This window comes from Podarcis gaigeae (assembly GCF_964106915.1).
Source record: "Podarcis gaigeae genome assembly, chromosome: 5".
In the NCBI taxonomy this organism is placed as follows: Eukaryota; Metazoa; Chordata; class Lepidosauria; order Squamata; family Lacertidae; genus Podarcis; species Podarcis gaigeae.
In genome coordinates this window covers 4,210,746-4,224,751 of record NC_139681.1, presented here as the reverse complement: position 1 = coordinate 4,224,751, position 14,006 = coordinate 4,210,746, and the positions used below count along the sequence as shown (strand labels likewise).

The 14,006-nt window shown below is 46.5% G+C and overlaps 1 protein-coding gene across 2 annotated transcripts in view; it reads left to right on the top strand.

The window, feature by feature from the left end:
- Positions 1 to 2,982: 2,982 nt before the first annotated feature.
- PARVB (parvin beta) overlaps positions 2,983 to 14,006 on the top strand; it is a 38,499-nt gene continuing 27,475 nt past the window's right edge. The window contains exon 1 of one of the 2 annotated variants that reach the window (XM_083738901.1): positions 2,983 to 3,523. In XM_083738901.1, the coding sequence (XP_083595027.1) occupies positions 3,406 to 3,523 (118 nt within the window). In that variant the 5' untranslated portion in view covers positions 2,983 to 3,405. Of the gene's footprint in view, positions 3,524 to 11,953; positions 12,094 to 14,006 lie in introns of those variants that run through there. The other variant, XM_083738900.1, reaches the window with a different exon arrangement.

Below are 14,006 nucleotides of genomic sequence, written 5' to 3'. Positions count from 1 at the left end.
ATCCTGACTTTGCTGCTCAGCAGTCCTGTATAGCCATAAGTCCCTCTTCCATTAAAGAGGAACTAAACGCTTGGTGTCTCGCCCATCTTCACTTGACACAAGCCCTACACTTTCTACGATGTGTGTGACTTGCAAAGAGAAGCAACAGCTAGGCCCAGCCTTCCACTGCTTTCAGTTACAGGAGCACCTTTGACTCTCTAAAGGCAGGGAAAGCTCGGTGCATTGTGTCTCATCTTTATACGATGGCAAATGCGCTCTTAAGCTTTTAATTATATCATCCAGTTATATAGTAAGAACATACTGGATCAGGCTAATGCAGTGGCGTAGCAGGGGGGGTGCAGGGGGTGCCGGCTGCACCGGGCACAACATCTGGGGGTTAGGGTTAGGGGGCGCAAATTACTTGCCTTGCCCCGGGTGCTGACAACCCACGCTATGCCACTGGGCTAATGATCCATCTAGCTCAGGAATTACGGGGAACGAAATTAGAAGAAAAGACTGTAAACTTTTCCAATATGCAGCCACAGCAGCAAGAATTCTACTGGCCCAGAAATGGAAACAAGAGGAGCTACCGACAATAGAAGAATGGAGAATGAAGCTGATTGACTACGCAGAGTTGGACAGATTAACCGGAAAAATTAGATATCTTCAAGACCAAAAGTTCATCGAGGACTGGGGGAAATTTGTTGAATATCTGAAAAGAACATGTGATGTGCAAACAACACTGGTGGGGTTTCAAGAAGCACTGTGAAAACAGATATATTGTTAAAAACACAAACAGGAGTGGGAGGGAAGCTGAATGGCAATATATACAGAGAAATGCGTAAACTGAGAAGTAAATATGGATGATTCTCAGAGAATCCGAAGGAAGTCCAAAAAAGCAACAAATTTGTAAAAATTTGTGAAAATTTGGCACAATTGTATTTTTTTGTTTTCTATTGGAAAATAATAAAAATTATTTATAAAAAAAAAATGATCCATCTAGCTCACAGATTCAAACCAGATATTTGTATTAGTCCAGTAATGATGCACAGTGTGTACATCCTTTAATTTTAGCAATAATTGTATAATTCCAGTTTATGAATTTCATAATTTACTGTGACTTTTCTTCTATTCATCACCTTCATTTATTTTCTGTTAAGTTGATCCTGAGGCCTGGGCAGTGGTCCCATTCAAACAGCCCAGGATGGCTAACACATGGTACTAGCAGCGATGGAGATGGGAGGTGATGGCGATTGGGAAGGAGAATCTTCTAAAGCTTGACCAGGAAGGAATCTGTGAAAGGAAGGCTATACACAGGTTTCATCTTTGCAAGCAATATACCTGGTATTAGTAGGTGGAGAGAAATGCATTGATCACCACTGGTGATGTAACACTGGTGATGTCCAATAGGTGCCCATGGCACACATGCAACTGCGTTCCACACAACACTCTAAATCTCATTTCCCCTACCAGCTTGGGAATGAGACTCATTTTCCTAGCAATAAGACTCTGGCGATATCCCAGTCACTTACTTGCCATAAGAAATTCGGATAGCTACATTTGTTGCATTCTAACGGATATTTTCCTTGTTCTGTTCACATTATCTACAGCTTTGGCAAAGGCAAGAAACGCTCTGTTGATAAGCATGCAGTTTCATGATGATCGTAGAGTTGGTAGGAATCCCAAGGGTCATCTAGTCCAACCCCCTGCAATGCAGAAATCACCACCAACCACCATGACTGATGGCCATCCAACCTCTCCTCCAAGGAATCACACACACATATAATGTGTGTCACTGCTACATATTGTGAAATGATATTTTGCATGGGTCATACCATTACCAAAAGGTGTGGGAAAAGGGTGATGGGAAGATTTGTAGAGGCTTCACTAGGTGGTGTTCCCATCCCCCCCATAAGTGACTAGACAACCTTAGAAGACATCTGAAGGCAGTTCTGAATAGGGAAGTTTTTAAATGTTTTATTATGTTTCTATATTTGTTGGAAGCCGCCCAGAGTGTCTGGGGCATCCCAGTCCGATTGGGGTGTGTGTGTGACAACAACAACAGCAGGGTGTCCCTGTTTTCATCGGCGAAATCCTGCTTAATAGTTTTGCCACTGTGGAAGAAGATAAACGTTGTGCGCGCGCAAGAGAAGTCCAGCATTCCTTTTGTAGGGCTCAGTCTCTGAACTCATAGAATCATAGAGTTGGAAGAGACCCCAAGGGCCATCGAGTCCAACCCCCTGCCAAGCAGGAAACGCCATCAGAGGACTCCTGACATATGGTTGTCAAGCCTCTGCTTAAAGACCTCCAAAGAAGGAGACTCCACCACACTCCTTGGCAGCAAATTCCACTGTCAAACAGCTCTTACTGTCAGGAAGTTCTTCCTAATGTTTAGGTGGAATCTTCTTTCTTGTCGTTTGGATCCATTGCTCCGTGTCCGCTTCTCTGGAGCAGCAGAAAACAACCTTTCTCCCTCCTCTATGTGACATCCTTTTATATATTTGAACATGGCTATCATATCGCCCCTTAACCTCCTCTTCTCCAGGCTAAACATGCCCAGCTCCCTTAGCCGTTCCTCATAAGGCATCGTTTCCAGGCCTTTGACCATTTTGGTTGCCCTCCTCTGGACACGTTCCAGTTTGTCAGTGTCCTTCTTGAACTGTGGTGCCCAGAACTGGACACAGTACTCCAGGTGAGGTCTGACCAGAGCAGAATACAGTGGCACTATTACTTCCCCTGATCTAGATGCTATACTCCTATTGATGCAGCCCAGAATTGCATTGGCTTTTTTAGCTGCCACGTCACACTGTTGGCTCATGTCAAGTTTGTGGTCAACCAAGACTCCTAGATCCTTTTCACATGTACTGCTCTCAAGCCAGGTGTCACCCATCTTGTATTTGTGCCTCTCATTTTTTTTTGCCCATTTTTTTTCGTCCCCTTCCCCTTTCTCAGGGCAGATGGGCACTCGGCACATGCCCAGAAGAACCACCGACCTGGCTTCAGTTTTCTTTTTAAAGAGAGCGGTGGCCCTTCTCGAGCCAGGCACGTGCTCAGAGCCACTCCCCCCCCCCCCCGTTACTCTTTGTTAAGGCGCTTGTTCCCCCTCGAAGGAGAGCCTTTGCTTCCAGGCTACGGAGCCGAAGGTGCCGGCGAAGGAGAAGCCTCGTCGCCTCGCCCTTCCAGCCCCTCCTGCCGCCGGACCCGCCCCTCGGCCTCCCACGCCATCGGCGGGCGCTGCGCTCCCTGGCCAGACCCTCCGGCCCCGGCGGGGATGCGCCCGTGCGCGCGCGCGCCCCGCCTCCCGTCACGTTGCGCTTGGCCGCGCCGGTGCGCCCCGCGGCGGGCTGCGTGTCTCCCGGGCCTCCGGGCGCCCTCCCTCCGCGCCTCGCCGCCGCCGCCGCCGCCGCCTCCGTCCCGGGCGCGCCCATGTCCTCCTCCACGCCGGTGCGCTCGCCCACCCTGCGGCCGCACAGGATGAAGAAGGACGAGTCCTTCCTGGGCAAGCTCGGCGGCACGCTGGCCAGGAAGAAGAAAGCCCGAGAGGGTGAGCGGGGCGCCGGGAGGGCGGAGAGGGCCCGGGGCGCCCGGAGGACAAGGAGGAAGACCAGGCGGGCTTCCGTGCGGGGTGGGGGGACTCGTGGCCGCCCCAGAAGGAAGCCTCTCCTCGAGGAAGCGGGCACAGGAGCGCAGCTTCGCGCTGCCTCTCCGCTCGGAATGCGGAGCTCCCAGCCCAGCCCGCCGCCCTCGGATTCTTTCCAGTTGTCTGGAAACTTTCCTCGCGGCGCTGCTGGTTTCTCGTGGAGGAAGCCCGGGACCATGAAGTTCCCCAGGAGTTCTCTTCTGTCTCGAGTGAGGCTTCCGTGGGGTGATGCGCGGGGTAGATGTGTGCCAAATGTCTGTGCCAGCTGGCGCAACGGGCTCCCATTGGAGGAGCAGCTCAGATCTCACTGGCGCTGCAAACGGGTAGCTCTCTTTGTAAAGCCCTGTATCTTCCTGCCTCTCTGCAATTTGGGAATACAGTGGTACCTCGGGTTACATATGCTTCAGGTTACAGACTCCGCTAACCCAGAAATAGTGCTTCAGGTTAAGAACTTTGCTTCAGAATGAGAACAGAAATCGTGCTCCGGCGGCGCGGCGGCAGCAGGAGGCCCCATTAGCTAAAGCGGTGCTTCAGGTTAAGAACAGTTACAGGTTAAGAACGGACCTCCAGAACAAATTAAGTACTTAACCCAAGGTACCACTGTAATGATGCCTTTCTCCCGCACATGGTTGTTGTAAAGATGATCAAGAAATGATATCATTGGTGATTTGCGAGGAGGGAAACAGGTCCCCACCCTTCTCTGGAGGGCTTCCATATCTTTGATAGGTGCAGTGCAGGCAGAAATGGCAGGGGAAGCTTTTCCTGCTATGGTATCATAGAATCATAGAGTTGGGAGGAACCCCTAGGGTCATCTAGTCCAACCCCTTGCAATGCCAGAATCTCAACACATGGTCACCCATCCAATGAAAAACTATTTTTTATTGTTGCTGTTAAAGGCACAGATGGAAGCACGTTGGGGGAAAGGAATGTGGCAACTTGGTGCTTCAAATATAGGTCATGATTAGTGCAGAGAGACAACTTATCAAAGTATGCAAGAGGTTAGCAGACTCGCACACATATAGTGTGAGGGCCTAGAATAAAAGGGTGGGGGAGGGGGGAGGGGTTGAGGGTTCCCACCCTCTCTTTAGAGAGAAGGGAAGCATTGAACAAGCCATTCTTTGAAATCTTTAGATGAATAAATCAGAATCCTTTGACTAATTTCACATTGTAGCCGAGACATATTTAAATGGATGTATTTCTTAACCACCCCAGAAATTGGAACAAGTGCTCAATAAACAGCAAATATGATTTACCCTCTGCACAGACTTTGTGCAAACAAATGGGGATGGATGCTCAACAAATTGCTTGTCTGAAGGAGCCCTTGCTGGAGGAGGATGCGGTGTTTCACAACTACAGCTCTCCTCACCATTGGACATACCTGAGGGCCAGAGATTTCCTATCCCTGAGCTAAATTTCATTGCATCTTACTACCACCTGATGGGGGTTTAAGCACGGGTGGAAAGGTTGCTTGTCAAAAAGATACCCTTGAGCTAAACCCAACTCCACAAAAATTGCTCTACTCTGTCTTGAAATGCACACCATTGCACACCAGTGCTAATTCACCACTGTATAGGCTAGTGGTATTTTCTCTCCAGGGCCTAGGACTTGCCGATCAGAAGGTTGGCAGTTTGAATCCCCGTGACGGGGTGAGCTCTGGCGGGAAGGTAAACGGCGTTTCCGTTCGCTGCTCTGGTTTGCCAGAAGCAGCTTAGTCATGCTGACCACATGACCCGAAAGCTGTACGCTGGCTCCCTCGGCCAGTAAATCGAGATGATCGCCGCAACCCCAGAGTCGGTCCCGACTTGACCTAATGGTTAGGAGTCCCTTTACCTTTTTATTTTCTCTCAACCTCCCCAGCTCCAGTTATTTATATGCAATTTTTTTCACAAGTAAATCTTTTCTCAAAGCAGTCCACAGGGGGAAAAGTGGCTTACACCTCCCAGTCCTATTCATGTTTATTTGGAAGTTCAATGTGAAGAAAGAGGGGGGCATTGGGTGTCTTTTAGGGCACATTCCCCATTCATACGGGGCAATTGTGATGCCAGCAGATCTGATAAGTGTCTTGCAGACAGAAGGTCGCAGGTTTAGTCCTTGGTCTATTGGGATAGACTCCTGCCTGAAACCCTGTTGGTCAGCAGGTAGAGTAGACCGTCCTGAGTTAGAAGGGGCAACTTACTTTGAGGGAAGCTGCCCGGAGTGGCTGACGCAAACCATTCAAATGGGTAGGGAACAAATTATTAATAAATTTCCAAGTCATAAGTTGAGTTTGTTGTTGTGCAAGTTGCACAGGGTTTAGAAAAATGTTGCAATGAACACAAGAGGACTAAGCTGCAGTCAACTGGCAGGAAATGCAGCAGTCACTTCCTTCAGTTGTGTCTGTTTTGATTTCTGAGCTGATCAAAAATGTTCTTGGCTTTGATGTAAAAGATTGGGGAAGTGTTACCAGCATTCTTTTGAATGGCTATTAAAACAACTCATTTTAAATGAACTTAACAGTGGAGCACTTGGGTCCTATTTAAATGTAATTCCTTGTAAGAAAACTCATCTGTTTCCTGGACTTCCTTGCCTACGTGTCGTGTTGGCGTGCCAGGGAGCGTGTGCCAGGGGAGCATGGCACCAGCATGTGACCTTTGCAAGCAGAACAGTTGAACTTTAAGCATGGAACCAGTTTCATGGCATGCACTAAGATGGCATCTGAATTAGGATATTTATTTGGGAAAAATTCTGCAGATTTTCCAGGGACTTGTTTAGGATGGCACCCTGATGGAGCCTGACCTTAAACATGTTCCCTTGGAAATTAAGTCCCACTGAGTGCAGGAGGACTTACTCCATTGTAAGCATGCTGAGAACTGTAGTTTTCACTGCCTCTTAATTTCAAGAAGATAAACACAAGCGCATAGCTTCCCAATGTGGATCAAAGGAAGTTGCTTCCCTTCCCCCTCCCTTTCCTGCCGGACTTCCTAGCTTGCCACGTTTCCTTTCATTATTAACATTTTGAAATGCAAAGGTTTGCAACTGTTTTCTCTAGATCATCTGTTCCCAAGCTGTAAAATGATGTGCTTAGAGCTGGGGCTTAATTTGATCCAGCGCTTGCCAGCAGTGATGGAAAGATCCGCTCAAGGTTATTGGCCATTAATCTGTTGTTCAGTTTCCCATACAGACCAATGCTGGTGAGTCACTTTGGCCTTTGTGCCCTTTCTGATGCCCCGGGCATCAGCAAACTTTTTCAGGGTCCACTGTCCCTCAGACCTTGTGGGGGGACCGGACTATATATATATATTTTTTTGGGGGGGGAGAACGAATTCCTATTCCCCACAAATAACCCAGAGATGCATTCTAAATAAAAACACACATTCTACTCATGTGAAAACACGCTGATTCCTGGACTGTCCGCGGGCCGGATTGAGAAGGCGACTGGGTTGGCCCTGGCCCCCGTGCCTTCATTTGCGTACCCATGCGCCTAGGTCGTAGAAAGGTGTCAGCTGAGGGTAGGGTGAGTGATTGTATGAACGCAATGGGCCTCATACACAGTTGCAGAGGAATTATTGGTCCTCAGTGGGAAGGCAGCAAATTGACCTGAGCAGTCAACTATGTGTGGATACACGCAAGATTCCTTAATGTTTGTTTCTCATGACCCACTGACTCAGGCTTGCGGGATCTACTTTGTGTTTTATTTGAAAGAACCTTATGATCCAGCAATAAGAGCCAGGTGCGGAAGATAAACACTCCGGATTAAAGAGCTGGGTGTGTTTGAGCAGCTGCTGAGCAGAGGGCTTTGAGTGTGAGTGCCAGGATGGCCCTGGGTCCACAGTCCTTCTGCCCACAAATCAGTTCCTTGACTTTTCTTTGTTTCAGCTGATTAATTTCCACTTGGGATTCATTTTCTTGTTGCCATTGTCAAACAATTGGGAGCCAGAAATCTTTGCCTATTTACTGTACGTTAGTCAGAGATCTCCCAGGAGATCCCTGTCTATGGCCTCCCACTCTTGTACTAACTGTTCTCCCATGTATTACTGTGGTGTCCATGCACATGCATTTAAAATTACTGTGCCATCACCATCCTGGTATCTTTCGAACCCTTTGTCTTTATAGAAGATCTTTCCTGATTTTTCCTTTCCAGAGAGTCCCAAGGCAGGCCATTCACACTTCAGTCGTCTACCTTAAATGTGACCTCTTGCTTGTAGAGTAAAGGTTTGTGTGAAACAGTCTAATTTGAAAGCTGAATGGAACAACAGGTGAATGTTGTGTTGTTTATGTGAAGGTCCTTCTTGGGTTGTAAAAGTTTGCCTTGTAACTGAGCACGCACAGTCCATAATGCTGGATCCTGCTTCCTGTGAATTTATTGCTGCACTCAGCAACTGCCAAGAGCCCTGGGTTCTGCTGAGTTTGGCTGTTGTTTTGCCAGGTTTTGCCAGGCTGTGTTACGAGCGCAGCTTTTTGGCTAGAGGAATCTTCTCAGCTGAATTGATGCCGCCTCTTTAATTAGCTGGGAACAAAGTGGACTTCCTTAGTAAGCAGCATTGTGCTTTTTTCTTTTCTTTTGATAGGAGTAGCTTAACCAACGAGGCTGAATTTGGGTTTAGGCTGTTGAAGTTGTTAAGCAGGGAAACACAAGGGATGGCAAAAGCAGAGAGGGGAGTGGCAATGGCTAAAGAGGAGGGTTTGCAAAGGGTGCATGCGAACAAAAGCAACTGCAGGCTTTGTTAGGCTTGGATGCTGCTGCTGCGGCTACATTTCTATCGCACCTTTCTTCCAAGGAGCTCAATGGGACGCCCATAGCTTATGTTCTCTTCATTTTATCTTCACAACAGCCTGTGAGATAGGATAGAGCAATGGAGACAATGTCTGGCCCGATGTCACCCAGTGGACTTCATGGCTGAGTGGGGAGTTGAGTCCTGGTCTCCCAGGTCCTGGTCCAGCACTAACCACTATACCTGAGATTGAGAATCATAGAATCATAGAATCATAGAGTTGGAAGAGACCACAAGGGCCATCGAGTCCAACCCCCTGCCAAGCAGGAAACACCATCAGAGCACTCCTGACATATGGTTGTCAAGCCTCTGCTTAAAGACCTCCAAAGAAGGAGACTCCACCACACTCCTTGGCAGCAAAATCCACTGTTGAACAGCTCTTACTGTCAGGAAGTTCTTCTTAATGTTTAGGTGGAATCTTCTTTCTTGTAGTTTGGATCCATTGCTCCATGTCCGCTTCTCTGGAGCAGCAGAAAACAACCTTTCTCCCTCCTCTATGTGACATCCTTTTATATATTTGAACATGGCTATCATATCACCCCTTAACCTCCTCTTCTCCAGGCTAAACATGCCCAGCTCCCTTAGCCGTTCCTCATAAGGCATCGTTTCCAGGCCTTTGACCATTTTGGTTGCCCTCCTCTGGACACGTTCCAGTTTGTCAGTGTCCTTCTTGAACTGTGGTGCCCAGAACTGGACACAGTATTCCAGGTGAGGTCTGACCAGAGCAGAATACAGTGGCACTATTACTTCCCTTGATCTAGATGCTATACTCCTATTGATGCAGCCCAGAATTGCATTGGCTTTTTTAGCTGCCACGTCACACTGTTGGCTCATGTCAAGTTTATGGTCAACCAAGACTCCTAGATCCCTTTTACATGTACTGCTCTCAAGCCAGGTGTCACCCATCTTGTATTTGTACCAAACCTGGTGAGAGCTACCTGGCCATGAAGAGGTGGCATGTAGAGAGTCTACAAAGGGGGTTGTTTTGATGAGTATTGATGAACCATGGACAGTATTTGAAATACTGCACTGAGGCATCTTCCATTTACATACAGACTTAGCAAATTGCTTGGGCTTCTTGGCATTGCAAACTTTTGCGTAAGTATAGCAGATAGAACGCTAGACTTGGACCGGGAGACCTGGATTCAAATCCTTGATTAGCTATGAAGTGTATATGGTGACCTTGGGCCAGTCTCCAAATCTCTACCATATTTACCTTGTTGGCTGTTGTGAGGATAAATTGGAATAACCTTACAAGGATATTACCCGGGATAATCCCCAACCATTAATGACAAAATTAGCATGGGTAGTTTAAGCTGTATATTGAGAGTTTCTTTCTACTGGACACAAAAATGTGCTTTTAAGTGTGAGTGTGTGTGTATGAGAAAGGAAGCATTTTGTCTCTGGTTTCACTGAGATAATTTTCTCTCTCCTTTTCTTTTAACCACATAGTGGAAAATTCCGCAGAAGTTCCTTGGCTATAAAACACACACACACACACACACACACACACACACACGTATGTTAAAATTCCACTATACTAAAGTGTGTATATTGTGGGAGAAGGCTAATACAGTAATTCAAATGCATTTTGAAATTTCATTGTCCTCTATCTTAATGCAGTTTTGGGATTGGGATTAGAAAGGTGTGGTTCAAAATTGGGCACGCAATTCGGAGACCTTTGGATAAACACCTGCCTTTGAAGAGTTAAACTACGAAACCCAAAGCACAGAAAGAGACTTTCCGAAGCTTAGAGAGAAACTTTCAGAAGCTGGCTTGGGCAGAGTCTTTCTGTGGCTTCCCCTGGTTATAGCAGAATACAGTGGCACCTCGGGTTAAGTACTTAATTCGTTCCGGTGGTCCATTCTTAACCTGAAACTGTTCTTAATCTGAAGCACCACTTTAGCTAATGGGGCCTCCTGCTGCTGCCGCGCCACTGGAGCACGATTTCTGTTCTCATCCTGAAGCACAGTTCTTAACCTGAGGTACTATTTCTGGGTTAGCAGAGTCTGTAACCTGAAGCATATGTAACCCGAGGTACCACTGTAGTGGAGAATTAGTAAATATGCCGCAGAGGCTGAACGTGGGAGCTATTCTATGTCACATCGCTAAAAATCCAATTCAGTAGAACTGGAGGAAGCCATTAAGTAATGGATGCTTACTCATAATGAAGTCTCATTGTGCTCAGTGGGGCTTCTTCGCAGGAGTGTGTTTAGGACTGCACCCATCAAATGATGGTTTGCTCCACATCAAGATAGGGAGCTTTTAATCCCCCTCAAGCGCAGGGAAAAGGGAATTGGGATGCTGTGAACTCAAGGCTTGCTTCTGCTCACTTGTTTTCTGAATAGACTGGTTGTGTGTACGTCTTCCTGGCTCTTCTGTTGCGATACAACTTTCACCCTTTTGCTAAGTCCTCAACTTCATCATCTGCTCACTTTGTCTGGAAATAATGCCTGGGCTTCATTGGGAAGACAGTTGCTGTTATGCCTGAAATAATTTTCAAACTGCTCTGCTGCATTTGGAGAATGTACTGCAGTGGTAATTTGCTCGAAAACTCTCCTGCCAAGAAAGGAACTTGGAAAGTGTAAGAAAGTAACGGTGTGTGTGTGTCCAGAACCGTGAAAGAAAATTCTACAGCTCTCTTATTTTATCCCAGGCTCAGTGAGATTTATTTTCTACATAGGCCCATTAAATTCCTACTAATGCCATTCAGACATTTGGGGATCTTGAGGAAATTAAATAACCCAGTTTACTAACTAGGGGAGCCTGTGTTTTATTGGTCTTGTCTTGGTTTTAGCATCTAGTCCGCTAGATGACATCGCAAGGGATTGTTGCCTTAGGAGAGTGAGAAAAATTCTCAGGGATGACTCACACCCTGGCCATCACTTCTTTAATCTTCTACCCTTGGGCAGGAGACATAGAATAATCAGCCGTACCAACAGGCTAAAAAATAGCTTCTATCCATGGGCTGTTGGGCTGCTGAACAAAAAAGAACATAGCGAAATTGACTTGCGAGGTGGTGTGTTGTTTGAGAAGAGATTGAGTGTTTGGGGGTGGGACGGAGGCTCGTTTAATTTCATTATACACAGGCATTATTATTATTATTATTATTATTATTATTATTATTAAAAGCTGTGCCTTCCCAGGTAACTAGCATAGCATAGCAAAACCCATGGCACAATGCCATTGCTTTCTTTTCCAGCTGCTGTAACCTGGTGAGCATCTCTGAGGCCAAACCATGGTTCAGTAAGGCTGTTGGATTTGGACATAATGCCAAGGCAATGTTAGAAAACAAGCCATGGCTCATAAGCCAACAGCAACCATGGCTTAACATTGTGCTTTGCCGACAGAAAGCAAGCCATGGTTAGCCTCTTGGATGGGTTCAGACATTCAGACAAATTACACTTTGGCTAAATCAGCCGTGGCTTATCATAGGTGCAAGCCAGGCCATTATTCCCAAACTTGCCAGGCCTAGCTGGTTGCAGCTTGCTGGGGGGAAATGTACATAAACAGGAGAAGGGCGGAGTATGTTTTATCATCTTCTGCTTAGCCTTCCTGCACAGTCACTTGTGTTTCCCAAACTGTGCCTATCCTTCAAATTCTTAACAATTACCCAAGATGTTGCAAGTAATGCATTGCAGTTGGACTTCTGCAAACTGAAGCAGGGGTGGAATCAACTCTTGTCCTTTCTCCCTGACCTCGGATTGACCATCCTTTTTAGCAGTGAGTTCTGTGGTCTTGTAATGATTTATTTCTCCTCCTTCCTTTTGCTTTTAAGCCGTTGCAGTGTAGATATGTGTTCCTTTGCAGCACATCTAGACAAAGATGTTCTGTTGGAAACATGGGGCTTTTCCAGGTTGAATGGGAACTTTTCAGTTCCTTTCTATTGCTGATTTGCTGCTTGATGCTGGGTCGGCTGCTGTTGCTGAACTGGTGAACTTGACCAAAACAGCTTATTTATAAGAGCCACCAGCTATAATCCTTGGGGAGAACTAATCCTAACATATGCCCAGCTTGTTGGGAATAAAAAAGAATAGGGAGCTGAGGTTGCTTACTGCATTCAAGATACAGAGTTAATTTGATAAAACCAGGCTGAATGTGCTTTGGGTTGTTAGCTGGTGCCATGGAGGAGCAGTTTGCTCATCATTGGCTCTCATTGTTTTGGAGGTTAAGAGGGGAAAATGAAAACGGGCAAAGTGGTTTGATCACTTTGTGGAGTTTTGATCTCTGGTAGTTTGTTCACAAATGGAATTCAACTCTTCAGTCATGAGCCAATGGATTTAGAAGTCTGAACGATGGTAACTGTTACCACCAACGTCCGCCGCAGTTTCCAGAGTGACACCCCAAATGAAAGAGCCCTGCCCTGAGGAGCTTACAGACTAGAAGATTTTGCCTGAGGGTTAGGCAAAGGGGGAAAGAAAGCAGCACAGGTAACAAGGGATGGATATGAGAAAGTGCCATTGTATCAATCTAAGCCTTATTGCAGGTGGCAGATAGGGATTGAGATGGCCATGCCAAGGGCCTCATGGGAAAAGAGGGGTTTGAAGAGGGGGGGGGGCATGCTATTGCCAGAATGGTGCCCTCCAGCTGCTGTTGGTCTCCAGCTCTCAGCCATTGTAGGCAGCATGGCCAGCAATGTTAGGATAATAGTCTGTCAAGATTTGGAGGGCACCAGGCTGACTCCCTCCCCCCCCCACATATATTTATTAAAGTTTTCACAAGCCAATAAAAATAGTTTCTAGAACAAATAGAATCAAAAAGATAAGAAAGAGAGGAGAGATAGAACAAGAAAGGGGAAAAGAAAGGAACAGAGAAATAAGAAACATAAAAACAACACCAGTAATAATCATAATAAAACACAAAATTATATGTATACAGTGGTACCTCGGGTTAAGTACTTAATTCGTTCTGGAGGTCCGTTCTTAACCTGAAACTGTTCTTAACCTGAAGCACCACTTTAGCTAATGGGGCCTCCCATTGCTGCTGTGCCGCTGGAGCACAGTTTCTGCTCTCATCCTGAAGCAAAATTCTTAACCCGAGGTACTAGTTCTGGGTTAGCAGAGTCTGTAACCTGAAGTGTATGTAACCTGAAGCGTATGTAACCCGAGGTACCATTGTATAGCCCTCTGTCATAATTATGCCTTGACCTTCAATCCGCATACAAAGAAGCGAGTCTTCCACTGGATGTAGCTCTTCCTGGATCTGAAAGCGCTTTGGAAGCAACGGCCAGCCAATTCGGAGACACAGAAAGGTGCAAAGAAGCACAGAAACTGCACTGGGTGTTGCTCATGTACCCAAGCTGCAATTTCAAGTTTCTCCAGGATGGAGATGGTACCTGTTTCCATTCTACAAAAGAAGAAAAATGAGGCAAAGGTTGTCAGTTGATGGAATTTACTGTTTGTAAAAATCTCAATTCTTCTGGTTACCTGCAAGGAGTAAAAATCTCCAGGTGATCAGACTGGGAAGCTTTTGAACATGGCAGATGAGCTGGTCCTTGCTTTCTCTCCTGTCTCCTGTCTGCCAGAAATGACTGACACATGTCAGCAGGTGGGCTGGAAAAGAACCCATCAGAGGGCTGGTTACTTTGAGGGACCTCTTTGCAAGACTCTCTTTGACACGGCTAGGAAGTTCGCTAC